We start from the raw sequence: 16,007 nt of genomic DNA on the forward strand, positions 1-16,007 counted from the left end.
CTGTTTTTAAAAACAGCATGATATAACTTTTCTAGACAGCCTTTAATTTTCCTTCAGAAATTTAAGGGTGTCATTACAATCTATTCAAACATATCATGGCAGAAAAAACAAACCTCTCTTCTGTAAAGTGTTTTGTGTCTATATTAAAACTTTAAGGGTTTGCTCATAATTATATTTATTTTAAGTTATTTTCAGTTATTATAACATGATATAAAAAAAGCATACTGAGCTCAGAATCTTTATTTTTTTTTTAATATCATGATAAGTAAGGTATGAATGCAGAACTGAGTTTTGTATTCTTTAATTAAAACCATTACTCTCTACTGGGGGATTCTGGCTTTGGCATAATACTTCTGATTCTACACAGTAGAAGAAAATAACAGATTATTGCTGTTTATATTACAGTAGCATCTAGAAGCAACTAAATATATAATCCAAATAGGCAAACAGTGGGAAAAAAATAAGATAATTTTCAAAGGAAAAGGGCAAGTGAATTGTCCATAGTCATAGTCATACAGAAAGATGGTGAAGGAGCCAGGAATACAATCCAGATTTTCTCTACCTCTGTAATTACAGCTGTAGCAATTTTTGCAGGAACATAAACAGACTTTTTTTTTTTTTTTTTTTTTTTTAATTTCAGTTATTTGTATCTGGAAATAAGAATGCCTAAAATAGGAATAGAGGTCCTGTTTCAAAACCAGTAGGAAAATAAGAAACTATATTGCTATTGTACCAGTTTCACAGATGTTATTATGGACTTGCCTTTCTGTTACTGGCTGTTGATGAGGCTATGATTTTACCTGTAGTAATGAGGTTTAATTCCAGAAAATCATACAATTGATGTCTGATTTTTCTGGCACCAAATCTCTGTCCGTATCCAGATTTACCCTTCAGCACAGTTAAAACTTTGGATGCTTTTGTCAGCACAGTTTTGTGGGTTTTTTTGTTTGTGGGTTGGTTTTTTTTTTTTTTCATTTTCAGTGTAGTTTAGAGCCACCTTATCAATTATGTTTTCATATGATTTTTAATTATACTGCAAAATATTTTAAAACTTTCAGCTCAGAAGTTATCTTCAGTGTCTGAACTTTCTATTTTACTCCTGTTTTGAATAAAATACTCCAAGAACACGGATGCTGTTTCCTCCTATCCTAAGTACAACATGAAAACACACAGTAATCTGTATGCATTTTTCAATAGATTTGTCATCTGCTGCATTACATATGAAGACCTTTCAATCAAGTCTGCTTTTTATATTAATTCTAGAATTTCCACTGCAAAGTAGAGCTGCTAGTACATTTTGTTATTGTTGCAAATGCAGTTCATACCTACATCTGAAACTGTCTTTGAACTTGTGCATTTGGCCTCGGATGTCTGTAGACAAGGGAATCCAGCTGATCTTAGCAGCCAGCCCCTACTGGCTCACTTCCTCCTACAGATTAAGAATTCAAATTAGGTTCGTGCCAACATATAGAAGCACTCTGATGAAGTCCTGTTCTCATAACTATACTACGAGTGCTTCATAGCTATATTTATTTTAATGATCCAAAGACACTCCTAAATTATCTACTTTTACACTTCAGTCTTACATTATTCAGTGCAAGAAATTTTAATTTCAAAATCCTATCCAATTTTTTCTTCTTTTTCTAAACCAGTGTTCCCTCCCTTCAGTTCATTCATTCTTACACGTACCTTACGGGCAGTTGAACACAGAGCAAAGAGCTTCAAGCGGCCATTGCCCAAGCTATATTAATGTGAACTTCTTTCAAAGCTAATAAATCCAGCTGGGAGGGAAAGGCTAGCAATAGTGTGGGGAAACAATCAGGGCAACACCGAATATCAGTACAGGCTGGGGGATGAAGGGATTGAGAGCAGCCCTGAGGAGAAGGACTTGGGGGTGTTGGTTGATGAGAAGCTCAACATGAGCCGGCAGCGTGTGCTTGCAGCATGTATCCTGGCAGTTTTGTTCTATGAGGTGTGATAGTTTTATATAATTTAAGATAAGGGCTTGATTCCTCCGCTTCTCATAATGCAAAGACTATCTGGAATTTAAAAGTGACATGCATTATTGGTTTTAAAATGTAGAGCACCAGCCTTAAGAACGGTGTGGGGGGGGTGGGAAACAGCTGCAGAATGGCAGCACAAGGGCTGGAGGATCTGCAAAGATTCTTCTTAAGTGTAATTAACAGAGGAGAATAATTTTACTTCCATAAATCAACATAGATTCAGTTTAGATCGTTATTAACCCCAGCATCGACCTCCTGATTCATCCAATCCCTTTCCTGTAGTATAGCCACCACGGAGGAGGCTCATACCAATCTAGATTTCTTTAGTTTCCTCATCCACTTCTATGCTGGAAGCAATTTTAGCATACGGAAACAACACTTCCATGAAAAATTCATAGTTAATTAATACCCTTTCTGTGTATGCTAACAGGGGATTTTTAGCAAAGTCATCCCTCCAGGCAGAGGCTTTTCTTCCCTTTATATACATTTAGCAAAGCACCATATTCCTGCTCTACCCCACAGTATGCTTACCTTGGCGTCACCACAGGCCGCACAGCCACCTCAGACGTTCAGATCAGCTTTAAAGTACCTGGCGCGGCTGGAGTCAGCTGCGAAGTTGTGAGATGTGAACGCAGAACAGCTGCACTGCTCCTGTCTCTCATCTTTTTGAGTCGGATTTGCAGCTGTTGTTGAGCGCCTCACTGACACACCTGTAACATGAGCCACAGTAAAATAATTTCAGGCATGTTTATTTGTGTGATGGTTACAGCACTGCTTTGATTTCGTGAGGCTGAATAAACTAAAAGTATTAATTCTTCTAACCGCTCACTGGCCTTCTGGTGACTGTACAGTCAGTTTTACCCTGATTCCCAGACAAAAAAGTGTATTCACATAAAGATCATTATAAAATTTGGTAGTAATTAATGTTCTTCTTATGAATCACAACACAGAAGCAAAGTACTTGGAGTCTTGTTTGTCCTTCCCAAGAGGTGATCCCACAAGATCAGGAGTAGGACATTTTAGAGATACCTGTAAGTGCATTTGGTGTTGATGTTGCTGTCTTACAGATTTATGGTGGACTCAACCTCCAAAGGAGGGAAAAATAGGTAATGGGGATTTTACTGCCTATACACTTCTTGTTAAATTGTCTTCATTTTTTTACTTAGCATCTGCCTCGCTGAGTACTCATCATCTGCTACTGAGCCATCTGATGTACAACAGATGTTAAGCACTTAGTGAGGCAGAGAAGGAGGTAAAAGTGTCATATCATGATTAAATACTTGCTGCAGCTATTATATAGGGTGACCATACTGCTTTGTTCTTACATTTAATGTTACAGTGTATTGAACAAGAGCAAACACATGTTTTGGATTAAATTTGCAACTTCTATTGTTCAAATAAATTAATATTTTTGTAAGTAAAGTTATTTCATAACAGCAACAAAAAAAAAAGATTGTAAAACATTTTAAATACACTTTAGAAATAAGAATTGGAGAGCATTTCATAAAGAGGTAATGCAATGCAACTTCATGTAGAATTATTTCACCTACCAAAACATTTAAGATTTATATTTCTCACTGAGACGACTCTCATCAGAAACTTGGCTGTTGTTAACTGATACATTAACTTCCATAGGGTTACACTATTTTTTATCATGATGGTGTAAATGTGAGATTATATGGCAGGCTTTCTTTACCCTGTAAGCATTCTAGCTTAAAGCACGGTAGTCAACGGCTTAGTGCAGCCTATGCAACAGAAGGTTCACCCACAAGAGTCCCGTCATCCAGCAACAGCAGACTCATCTTCTTGCAGTATAGTGGAATGTAAGGGTTGAATGTAAGAAGGTGGAGCTGGAGCTGTTATTAAATCATAATTAATGAACAATCTGTTTCCCAGTGAATTTTAAGAAATGAGAAAATTTGTGGAATATTGTCACACACAACTAAGTATATTCATATTGATGTATATGATCAAACAAATGAAATAGGGACGGAGGGACATGTCCATCCACACAAGAGACGTGGTCCATGTGACTAGGAACTCTTTGCAGTTAAAGCTGAGATTGAAACCTCAAAATAGTGGAAAGCCAGTTTAGGGGTCTTAACTAGGGTAGGAGTGTGATTTGTATGGGTTATCTGGCTCGGTGTTCCACTCTGCATAAGTCAGAGCAGAGGCTTCATGGTCTACTTCCTATAAAAACAACAGCTATTCACCTAACAGGACAGTCAAGAATATTGGGGTTTCCATAGAAATTCCATCCTGGACTTAGCACTTTTGGGATAACTTTGTGCTTCTTTTGAAAAGTTAATTTCAATGACTCTATGTTAATAAACAAAGGAAGTCTTAAAAACCTTCTAAAGAATTTCCAGGGACCTGTAATTGATTAGATAATTATATAATAAGAAGTATCCTACACTTATCAAGTATTTTATTTCATTAAATTAAATATTACTTTATTTGTAAAGTTGTGATTTCAAGTGTATGATTCACCAAAAGTAGCTTTTGATTACAGCTTATCACATAATTTTGCATAATGATGAAGGCACAGATATTTCAGGCAATTCATTTTGATTTGAAACTCATTGAAGTAGCTAGGAAGATTTTTGCTGGTTTGAAAGTCAGAAGTTTTATATCTCAATGTTTGGAAAAGTAACACATCAGGCCAGTAAATATAATTTTCCAAATCAAATAGTAATGTTTGCAGTGTCATTAAAAGAATAATTGGAGAGCTCTTTCAACCTTCCCTCAGAAGCTAATTGTCTTAATTTATTTATTAACTTCTATAAACAAGAAGCAACTGCTCAAGATAAGCAGCCTTTGTCACTAGTCCCCCATTAACACAATGAGAATATAAATGATTAAATAAAATTGATTTAAGGTAAAAGAACACTGGGAATGTGTACAGAACAATGTGGTGAGAAATGAAGTACAAAGAGTTGATTACACCTGAAGAGAAGAATAAAAGTATACTAAATTTTGAGCAAAGCCTCTTATTAACTTTAATCCTGACTTGAGGAGCTTAAAGTCAGAGTTTCTGACCCTATCAAAGTAAACAGGAGTTTTTCTTAATGACTTTTGTAGACTTCACATATCAAGCCAACTTTGAAAAAAATTAAATAGTGGGAAAATACAGTTAAGTCCTATGACAGAGTTAATAAGCATTTTTCTTTCTGGTATCAGACTAAGCAGTGGATCTTGAATATGTCAAATGATGAATATATCAAATGGTGAATAATAAGAAAGGAATTAGCAGTGGTATACTCAAGTTTGCATAGAGTACATAGACAATCAAGCACTAGTTCAGCCAACTAACATAGAAAATTAAAGAATAATTAGACGTAATGTAATAAAAAAAAGGAAATCTAATGGATGGCATCAAGTGATAACTGTCATTGGCTGAATCTTATGTGAAAAAATTATTACCTGGAAGAAAAGTGAGATTTTTGTTTGTCTCATGCTAAGTGCACTGAGCTTCAAAACTGTTCCCACACTCTGCCATTGTCTGGAGGCAATGGCAAAATTATCTAAGAGAAAAATAAAACTGGATCCCTTTAAATTCCCAAAAGATAGTTAACTAATGTTTTACCTTTCCATGAACATTTTTTCATTTTAATGATATTTTCAGAACTACATGGCATAATATAGGAGTAATTACTGAATTAGAATGTCAGTCATTTGTGTGAAGTTTCCTGTCAACCTGTGGTGAGGTCCTTGTGGAGGTTATTATACAGCTCAATGGTCTTTGTTGGCCTGGGTTGGTCTTGTATAATGAGCTCAGGAAAAGTAGCAAAATCTTGGATGGCTGATACATTATCCAGAAGAGAGGTTCTTTTTCTCCCTTAGGTATTAGAGATCCACCCTACTTCTACTGGCAATAGGCACTGAGGGAGGGCAGCACATGAATTATGAAGTTGTAGAAGTATATAAAAGTCTCTAAAGCAGTATAGTTATGTACTGATTTTAATACTCCTAATAATATTGTTTGTAATTTAAAAATTCTACATACGAGTAAAATGAAAACAAAATCATAGAATCATAGAATAATTTAGGTTGTAATGGACCTTTGCAAGTCATCTGCCCAAACCAGGGTTGCCTTCAAAGTCTGGTCAGGACTATCAAGTTTTTAACACCTCCAATGATGGAGATTCCAGTTCTCACTCATCAACTTCTTATAGTGTTTGACCATTCTTACAATGAAGTTTTTTTTCCTTTTCTCTAATCAAAATTGCTTTGCTACAGCTCCTTCATAGTGTTTCTTGTCCTTTCACTGTGCACCTTGGAGAAGCATCTGGGCCCATCCTTCTAGAAGGTATTTGGAGTCAGCATTTAGATCCTCCTTTATGTTCCTCGGTCTAAACAAATCCAGTTCCTTCAGGCTCTCCTCATGTTATGTGCTCCAGCCCTGTGAACATCTCGGCGGCCCTTCACTGGACTTGCTCCAGTCTGTTGATACCGCTCTTGTACAGGTGATTTGAATCCAGACACAATGTCCCAGATGCCATTTTGCAAGTACCAAACATGGGGGAATATTTGCTGCCCTTGACCTGTTGGGTCTACTAATGCACTTTATCTTCTTTGCCATAAGACAATAGTCCTAGCTCATGTTCAGTTAGCCTCATACTGCTAGAATCTCAGGTGCTTTCCTGTAAAGCTGTTTTCTAAGCAGTATACCCAGCCTGAACTGGTGCCAAGGGTTTTTCTGGTTCCAGGTGCAAGATTTTGCATTCCTCTGCCTTAGAATAGATCTTGTTAGATATGAGCAAGGCAAAGAAGACAATAAATACATTAATCATTTCTGTTGTCAGGTCTCCTTTCTCCTTCAGCTGCAGGTCTCTATTTTCCTCAGCCCAGCTCTTCCTGAAAACGTACATGTAACGTCCTTCTTATTGTCACTCACATTACTCACTCATTTCAAAACATGCTGTTTTGAAATGTCGTAATTTAATCACTGCATATCCAGGCCATGTTTCTGTAGTTCTCCCAAGCAGCCTATCCCAACTTTCAATTTAGGTAGACTTCTTGGTATTTGAGCTCAGACGGAGTCTCCTTTGCATCCAAGTCTGCCTCCTGCTGTGTCTGCTCAACTTCTGCACATCCAAATGGACTACTGTGTTATAAAGACATCATTCTTGAAGACCAACCACATCACCTGGGCTGTTTTACCTTTTAGGGCAGCCTCACCTGGTACCCAACCTACTAATTCCCTGAACAAGACAAAGGCTGCTCTCCTGAAGACCAGGATAACCACTCTGTTACTTACCTTCCTCAATTCCTTTGAGATTTTTGATTTGACCATCCTGCAGATTTTCCTAGCTTGTTCATGTCCTGTCATGTTACCCCCCACACACCATCTCTGCTGGGATTTTTTAAGTCCCCCATGAAGGTCAAGATCTGTGGTCATGTTGCTTCCTCCGGTTGATTAAGGGAGGCTTCATCCACTTCCTTTTCTTGATCTCCTGGTCTGTAGCACATTCTGACCACAGTTTCCCTATTGCTGGCCTCTTGTCTCATTCCAGCCCTTAACATCCTGACCAGTTCATTGCTCACTCAATAGCAAAGTTTTAGTTCAAATTACTCTTTTCTATGGAGTGCAGTTATTCCCCCTGCCCACGTCTTCTCATTAAAGAGTCTCTATTCATCCATCACAAGCACCGCAGGACAATCCCACCACACCTCTGTGTTCCCAATGAAGTCACAGCATTGTAACTGTGCACGTCTGCTGCCTGTTTCCCACACTGTTTGCATCTGTGCCTAGGCACCTGAGATGGGTCCCTAGTAGTACTACTTTCTGGTGGGAGCGTTTTTCCCAGATGACTTTTTTCCCTAGACCCCATTTTGACTCCAGCCCCAAGGTACCATTGCTTGAAGCCCTTCTCGCAAGGTCAGCAAGTTTGTTGCCTAAGGTGTCACCCAATATTTTCAGTTAGATCCTGTCTCTCCCCCGCTGCCATCCATCCTCAGAGAGGATCCAGTGGCTGTAAAAGCCTGAGCCCTGCCTATCTGACTGCTCCAGCTGTTCTGCCAGGTGTTGACCTGTGGGAGGCATCTGCTTCTAACCAAGCCTTTCCCCTTGACTGAAGGGTCCGGAATTTTAAATGATCTTTTATTTCTAGGAGAAAAGGAAATCTTTCAGAATGACAATCCAGTTTGAATTTATCTAATTAAGGATGAGTGGCTTAAATAAAGTAGGTATTGCTGACATTTTACGTACTTTCACTTAGTTTACTTAATTTACTTGAGTGAAAGCAATAAATTTATGAAGAGTAACAGTATTGCTTAATGACAATTTTTTTTTAAAAAAAACAACAGTTAAGGCAATTTATTTTATTATTTAAAAAAGAATTTATGTTTGTAAACTGTTCAATGACAAACAAGTATAAGTAGAACTTCTTGAAAGCTCTCTGGTTAAAACCAGGCAAAAAAAATCCAAATAAGGTAAAAGTATTAGAAGGTTATTGTTTTGAACTTTATTTGCAATAAGGAGAAAACTTCCTTCCCTCTAAGGTTCTTGGTCCCCTTGCAATCTCTAATGATCAAAAATATAGTTGTTTTAATAAGCTAAATGCTAAGTTATAAACTTATGTAATTGTGCAGCTATGTAATTTCATGCAGATTTTTAGGCTGCTGCTTCTATCCCTTAACAAAAAAAAAAGAAGAAAGGTAGGCTCATTAAAAATAAAAAGAACAAAAAAGTAACATTAAAGATCTTGCTTCTCATAATAATGGAAACAGTAGATTAGATCACTAATAAGGAAAAAAAATGTTTAAAAGACTGTGTGGCTGGAGCAGTGAATAACCAAAACCAAATAAACCTTTGCCAGTAAATTAATTTTTTCTGGTTTAGATAGGCTTATTCCAACAATAGAAAATTCTCCTTTTCCAACTATGACATCTTCCTCAGCAGGTCTCTCTCTCTTTCCATCACCTCCATGGACCAAGAGAATTGCTTCCCTACTTTCCTAGTTCCTTTCTCTTCATCAATCTGCAGTAAAGCCACAGTCTCCCTTTCTGTCTTTGCCTGGTGCACCTTGCGTTCCTTTGACTTATTTCAATGACAAATAATAAGCAGAATAATAAATAGTAATATAATACATATAAAAAAACCTATAATCCCTTCCACTAGGCCTAGGAGGAAGAAAAAGTAGATGAAACATAGCATGGATCAATTTAAAGCTGCAAATTATCTCCCTTACCTTATGGGGTGGATTAACCTAGGCTGGTTGCCTGATGCCCACCCAGCTGCTCTCACTCACCCTCTTCAATAGGAGGGGAGAAAGAAATAAGATAAAAAAGCTTGTGAGTTGAGATAAGAACAGCTGACTGGAACCAGATGAAACTGTCTGGAACCAGCTGTTGTCCAGTACGCGGCACCTCCTGGCCTCTTCTCACAGAGGGCTCTCCTGTGCCTGCCCCCCTGCTGTCAAAACCTTGCCAGTGACACCCAATACACCTCAATAAAGCAATATTCCAAAATCGTGTCATTAAAATCTATCAGAAAGTATCCAAAATTAGGCTCCACAAAAAAAAAGATGTGTAGTTGTGGTGGGTTGACCTTGGCTGGATGTCAGGTGCCCACCAAGCCACTCTATTGCTCCCCTCCTGATCAGGACAGGGATGGGAGAAAAATAAGATGGAAAAGAACTTTTGACTCAAGATAAAGGCAGTTTAATAAAGCAAAAGCAAAAGACCATGCATGGAAGCAAAGGGAAACCAAAAGATTTAATCTCTACTTCCCATCAGGAGGCGATGTCCAACCACTTCCCAGGAAGCGGTTGCTCTGGAAGACAAATGTCATAAATAACAAATGCCCCCACTTACTCCTCCTTTCTCTCAGCTTTTTATGGCTGAGCAGACGCCATATGGTATGGAATATCCCTTTGGTCAGTCTGGGTCAGCTGTCCTGGCTGTGTCCCCTCCCAAGATCTTCAGTCTGCTGGTGGGGAGAGTGAAAATGTTGGAGAGACAGCCTTGGTGCTGAGCCAGCACTGCTCACTGGTGTGTTACCAACACCTTGCTGGCTACCAGTGCACAGCACAGCACTGTGGGTCTGCTATGGGGAAAATTGTCTCCATCTCAGCCAGACCCAATACAGCTCACTGCCTGAGCTCCAAGCCAGGATAGATGCTTAACCTCTGAGCCATACAGACATTTCTGGTCCATACTAACACAATGCCACATCCAGGCTACTAATTTCTGCTGAAAAACTAGCATAGTCATGTGGCTCTGTTTGGCTTTGGAGCTCAGGCACAGTTAGCTTTCTTCTGAGTAGAATATATCATGCAAACATATCCTTAGATGCTAGAAACTACGTAGCATGGTTGACGTTTTGTGTGAGCTGACACTCTGTGATACACAGAAAATCTTTACAGTAAGTCTTCAAATGTTTAGTCTCTACTGAGATGAATTCAAAACCACAGCTGTAAGCTCAGAGTTGGTCTATGCCAAATGACATTTTCTGGAAATGTACTCCATATAACAAAACTTTTCAAAGGCGTGGACTTCTGTGTGAGAGAAGTGAAAAAGGATGCTAAAATTTACATTTACAAACCTGATCATTATCAGCTGTTGAATGTGCTTAACCATGATACAGTGGTCATGCGGTACCAACTGGCAGCAACAGTACAAACAGAAAACTTGGAGATTAAAAAGCAAATGACTTATTCTTGAAATCTGCCCAGTTATCTGTCCAAGGTAACAAATCAAAATAAGGTAACAACTTTATGAAGGCTATTGTGAAGCAAATGGCATAACCCAAATTTCTACAGGAAAGTAAAAAAATCCAGACTTTTATATCTCACCTCCAGCAGCTTTTGGAACTCAGTTCTTAAATAAGCACAGAAGCATAAAGAGTTAGGAAAAAGCTGTAACAAGAGACCTTTGAAAGGTTAGTTTCGCTCCTTTGGACAAGGATCTTCTCTGTTTTGATTGCCGTGACGCATCATAGGGCTGGTAGCAGTAAGATAGACCATGTGAGACATCGCCTGGCTGCAAAGTTCATCCCGTAATGGGAAACAGGGTCATAGCACACCTGAACTGCAGTTCCTGTGAGTTGCCGGGCAAGCTCAGTAGGTACAGACTGCTGTCAAACAACCCAGACAAAGTATACAAAACCTTCCCATTCCACCTGGGAGAGCAATAGCTTTAACGTTCTACCCAGTTTTGGAGTAACTTCGATATTGTGACATTGACCTTGCGTGTAGAATGGATATTATGATTTTTAATCAGGAAATGAAGGAATGAACTTGCCAAAATATTTTTGCTTAGTGCTGATTTCCAATAAGCACAAAGAAGAATGGTCTTTAGGCATTCATGTCATGGATGTTATTATATTTACTTCTAGAAAATACTAATAGACTATATGTATAAAAAAACCCCACCAACCCAAAACAACCAAAATACCCACCCTCAACCAAAAAAAGACAATAGGAAGAAAAAAAAAAAAAAAGATTAATCAAAGTCACCAGAGTGTACAATAATGTAATTTTACTGATTTTTATTTTCATGTTTCTAAAGAATCAGACTTTGAGATGCCATAGATTTTTAGTTGTAGCATTTATTTTATAGTCAGGAAAAAAAAGCAACAAAAAAATTAAGATTTCTGAACTATTCGATGCTTGAGACAAATTCAGATGTGACTTTAAAAGTAAGTCAGCAGTAAATGAGGCTCTTGCATTTTCTCTTTGAAACATTGCAACGAAAAGGGAAAAAAATGCACAACCACCGTCATTCACGTGGCAACAATAGGGCTGACTATGCAGCAGCCAAAATAAGTTCTTTAAACGGTGCATTGCTAGGATTAATAAGAACTGAAAAATACAGACAAAGAAAGAAGATAATTTTTCTCTTGACTATCTGCATGTAACTCCGTTGTTCCCATCGTCTTTCTTCGAGCGACTGTGCCTCATCAGCCTAAACTGTTGGTTTCAGTATCTGTTTTCCCAGTGTGATGTAGGACATTAACTGTTGCTTCTAGTGAAACCAAAATGAGATGACAAGAAAAACATTAAAGTGATCTTTTAATTTCATCTCCAAAGATGAAAAGTAAACACAGCATGCTCATGCATGGCTTCCTGTAGGGACATTGTTGTGCTGGAAGTCATCTGAAGAATTAAGACTGAATCTATTTTAGTGGGGGGCGGGGTCCTATTTGCTATTCCAGAAAAGCATTTTGGCTCACTGTCTATAAATCAAAGCAGCTCCAGCAAATAACGAGAAAGCTTACAAGCTTACAAAAATCTTCATCATGAAATAGAGAGTTGGTATAGAGTTATACACACATAGATACATGCAAAGTATCTGCCCGATCAAATAGTCTGAGGAAAAATAATCTCAGCTGCATAGGATGTTAATCTGAAGACAGTTACAGAAAAAAGGCTGTCAGCCTTCCTTGACTGAGATGCAGAGAGAACAAACACATGAACCAAATGTTCCTGTTGTGCCTGTGAGTTTATAAGGAAACTTTTCTTTTGTGATTTTGCATTGTTAAAAGGCAATTTATACATGTATTTATCTGACAGCAGATGCTGTCATCTGACTTTAGTGCCTTAATATGCTACTAAAACCAGCTTTATTTTTCTCTTTCCGATAAAAAATAACAAGGTTGTATTTACTGTGTGCAGGTCTCTCTTTGTGTTAAAATAAGTTCTTTTAACGTTGCAGATCTTCCAACTATTGGCTCAACCGCATCCAGTCCTTTCTCTACTGCAATGAAAATGGCCTCCTGGGAAGCTTCTCGGAAGAGACTCACACATGCACCTGCCCTAATGACCAAGTTGCCTGCAACGGGTTCCTTCCCTGCACAGTTGGAGATGGCTCTGCGTGCTTGAGCTGTGCTCCTGACAATCGCACCCGCTGCGGGAGCTGCAACGCGGGCTACATGCTGAGCCAAGGGCTCTGCAAGCCCGAAGTGGCAGAATCAACAGAGCACTACATTGGGTTCGAGACTGACCTTCAGGACCTGGAAATGAAGTATTTATTGCAGAAGACAGACCGGAGAATTGAGGTCCACGCCATTTTCATCAGCAACGACATGCGCCTTAACAGCTGGTTTGATCCTTCTTGGCGCAAGCGGATGCTCCTTACTCTTAAGAGTAACAAGTACAAGTCTAGCCTGGTCCATATGATACTGGGCCTCTCTCTTCAAATTTGCCTAACTAAAAACAGCACCTTAGAGCCCGTTCTTGCTGTTTACGTCAACCCTTTTGGGGGCAGCCACTCTGAGAGCTGGTTTATGCCTGTGAATGAAAATAATTTCCCAGACTGGGAGCGGACTAAACTGGACTTACCCCTTCAGTGTTATAACTGGACGCTGACTCTGGGCAACAAGTGGAAGACATTTTTTGAAACTGTACACATCTATTTGAGGAGTCGAATAAAGTCAAACGGTCCAAATGGCAATGAGAGCATCTACTATGAACCCCTGGAATTTATTGATCCCTCAAGAAATCTGGGCTACATGAAAATTAATAACATCCAAGTGTTTGGCTACAGCATGCATTTTGACCCAGAAGCAATTCGAGACTTGATTTTGCAGCTGGACTACCCCTACACTCAGGGATCGCAGGACTCAGCACTTTTGCAGTTGTTAGAGATACGGGATCGTGTAAATAAACTCTCTCCACCTGGTCAACGTCGTCTAGACCTCTTCTCTTGCTTGCTCCGTCATAGACTCAAACTGTCTACCAGTGAAGTGGTGAGGATTCAATCTGCTTTGCAGGCCTTTAATGCCAAATTGCCAAACACAGTGGATTATGACACAACCAAATTATGTAGTTAACCATAAATGTGAAGCACAACACAAAACCTTGAAGGAGTTTTTACAGTGCTTTTGTGGAACAGTTTATGTTTGGAAGAGTAAATTTAAATTGTCTTTTCAATATCTGTCTTATATCAGTCAATACTGTTGGATGGCAATTTACACACATGAACTTGCTGACAATGAATATATTATACCTGCAGTTTTGGTTTATGAATGAAATAAATACTGACACCAGTCTAGAAGACATTCTACTTTTTACAATAAATTTCATTTGTAATTTTATATGTTCCGTGGCAATGCTTTTGTGCATTACATCCTCTAGAGGGAACATAGAAGGATACCAATAAAATTTTGTAGCTGAACAGTTATTAAAAAGAAATGCTGTGGGATTCTTTTTTCTTACACAAAAGTAGTAACCCTGATATGCTTTTGTGTGTGTTGAACACAGGAGGTGTAGGTAAAGAGAAGATAGCGACTCAAGGTTTTAAGACAAGCTGTAGAAAAGTCACAGCCGTACAATATTTTATTCTGAGGATGTGGATCTAAATGTTCATGCTGAGCTGAAGTGACAACTGTAGTGATGCTTTACTTGCTACACCTGAGACTTTCCTAAGGCATGCCCTTTTCAAGGTGCTTAACATGACATACAGACTCCCAGAGTGGTAATATTGAGTGTTTTGGGATGGACAGGAGGTTAGCATTGTGAGATGCGCAGCAGTGAAAGGTTGCATTAGCTCAATAGCAGACAGGTGAGAGACTGTCTTTGAAACTGATATTACTCACACTGCAAAAAAACCCAACCTTTTCCAGCCAAAGCACTTTTTGAAAGTCTCCATAATCCTTTGCTTTGCATATTTCTAGAAAGATTTACGCACATGTATACATTACCTCCTCCCAAATACACACACGATAATATTTGTCTAGAATTATCTGGTTTGAACTATTTGCCTAAATACCATCCATGCTGATTGGATTCAAATTCTCTGGCAATGTAACTGTTTAATGTGTGGATATTTTTTTCATTGATACAGAAAATATCCTTTCAGTGCAAGATTTTTGAGTTTTAAAAAATATACCCTCTTACAGAGGTATTTTACACATTTCAGCAGAAAAAAATACATCTCAGATGGCAGAACTTGGGACGCTTAAGAAGGTTTTGCTACCTATTGCAAGAGAATAGCACAAACAGCTGGGCTGTCAGAAGTCCTTGTTTATAAATACAGGGTAAAGTGAAGGAAATGGATACAAAGTCTTTTAGCAGCACTTCCTTATGTTAAGTCTGAATCTGTGCCACTGACGTAAAAAACAACTTGTTTTTTTGAAATGGGAAAGAATTACATATAAAACTACCTTTTTAGGTGCAAATACAGAAAGAAAACACCCATATTTAATTCATATACAATTTTAATTCAGCTAGACTTCAATTAATTTTCATTAAATTCGGTTTTAATAATTTCAATTGAGTTATATTACAATTTAATTCTGAATTGTAGCCTAGTCTGAATTTAAGCTACACTCCTCACTTCGTTTCTAGCTAGACCACAGTAGCACAAGAAATGCAATGCTTCATAATTTTATGTAAGCAAAATAAGATGCAAAGCCAGAAACACTTCAGAAAGCCTACTGCCAAGGAGGATGTTCTTGTTTTTTTAAGTGATTCCTGTCTCTCCTGTTTCACCAACTATTTATAAAGATTACTATTTCACCACCACACTTCTCTACTAGGAAGCCCTGCAGAACTACAATTAGCAATTTTTTCTTGTGATCAACCTCTAGATGAATTCCTGTTTGTTTTCTACTTACAGCTTTCTTTTGCTGATAAATAATGCATCTCAGCCCCTCTTCTATGTGTCAAAATTTTGGCTTGCTCTTGTATTGATAAGACCTTCTCAGTTAAGATTCTTACTATTCCTGTTTTCATCTCCAATTCTTTCCTTTGGTATGTCTTTGGCAACTGTAATAAATTGTAGAATTAGATAGTTTGATTTTACTAGTCAGTACCTTGTGTAGTCTTTTTAAATAAACAAAAGACTATGATGTTATAAAATGAACAAAAAGAAAAAGAATCCTCTTCTGTTCATAGCAAGTAAAAGTTACAATAGAAATGTGGGGCAATGATAAATAAAGCATTTGCTTATGCTATCCCCTCACTAGGGAAAAATACAAATATACCATGGTAAATGATCTGAGATTCCACCCCTCCACCACCTCCCTTTCATGCTCCTCCCTAAAATATTGTCTCCTTG

At 38.2% G+C, this 16,007-nt stretch overlaps 1 protein-coding gene across 2 annotated transcripts in view; it reads left to right on the forward strand.

Annotated features, from left to right (window-relative positions):
* Positions 1-14,140, forward strand: part of BRINP3 (BMP/retinoic acid inducible neural specific 3) — a 223,331-nt gene extending 209,191 nt beyond the window's left edge. For both annotated transcript variants that reach the window (XM_054833452.1, XM_054833453.1), the window contains exon 8: positions 12,663-14,140. In XM_054833452.1, coding sequence (XP_054689427.1) covers positions 12,663-13,779 — 1,117 coding nt within the window. In that variant the 3' untranslated portion in view covers positions 13,780-14,140. The remainder of the gene's footprint in view (positions 1-12,662) is intronic.
* The last annotated feature ends 1,867 nt before the right edge of the window (positions 14,141-16,007 follow it).

This window comes from Grus americana, chromosome 8, assembly GCF_028858705.1.
Source record: "Grus americana isolate bGruAme1 chromosome 8, bGruAme1.mat, whole genome shotgun sequence".
In the NCBI taxonomy this organism is placed as follows: domain Eukaryota; kingdom Metazoa; phylum Chordata; class Aves; order Gruiformes; family Gruidae; genus Grus; species Grus americana.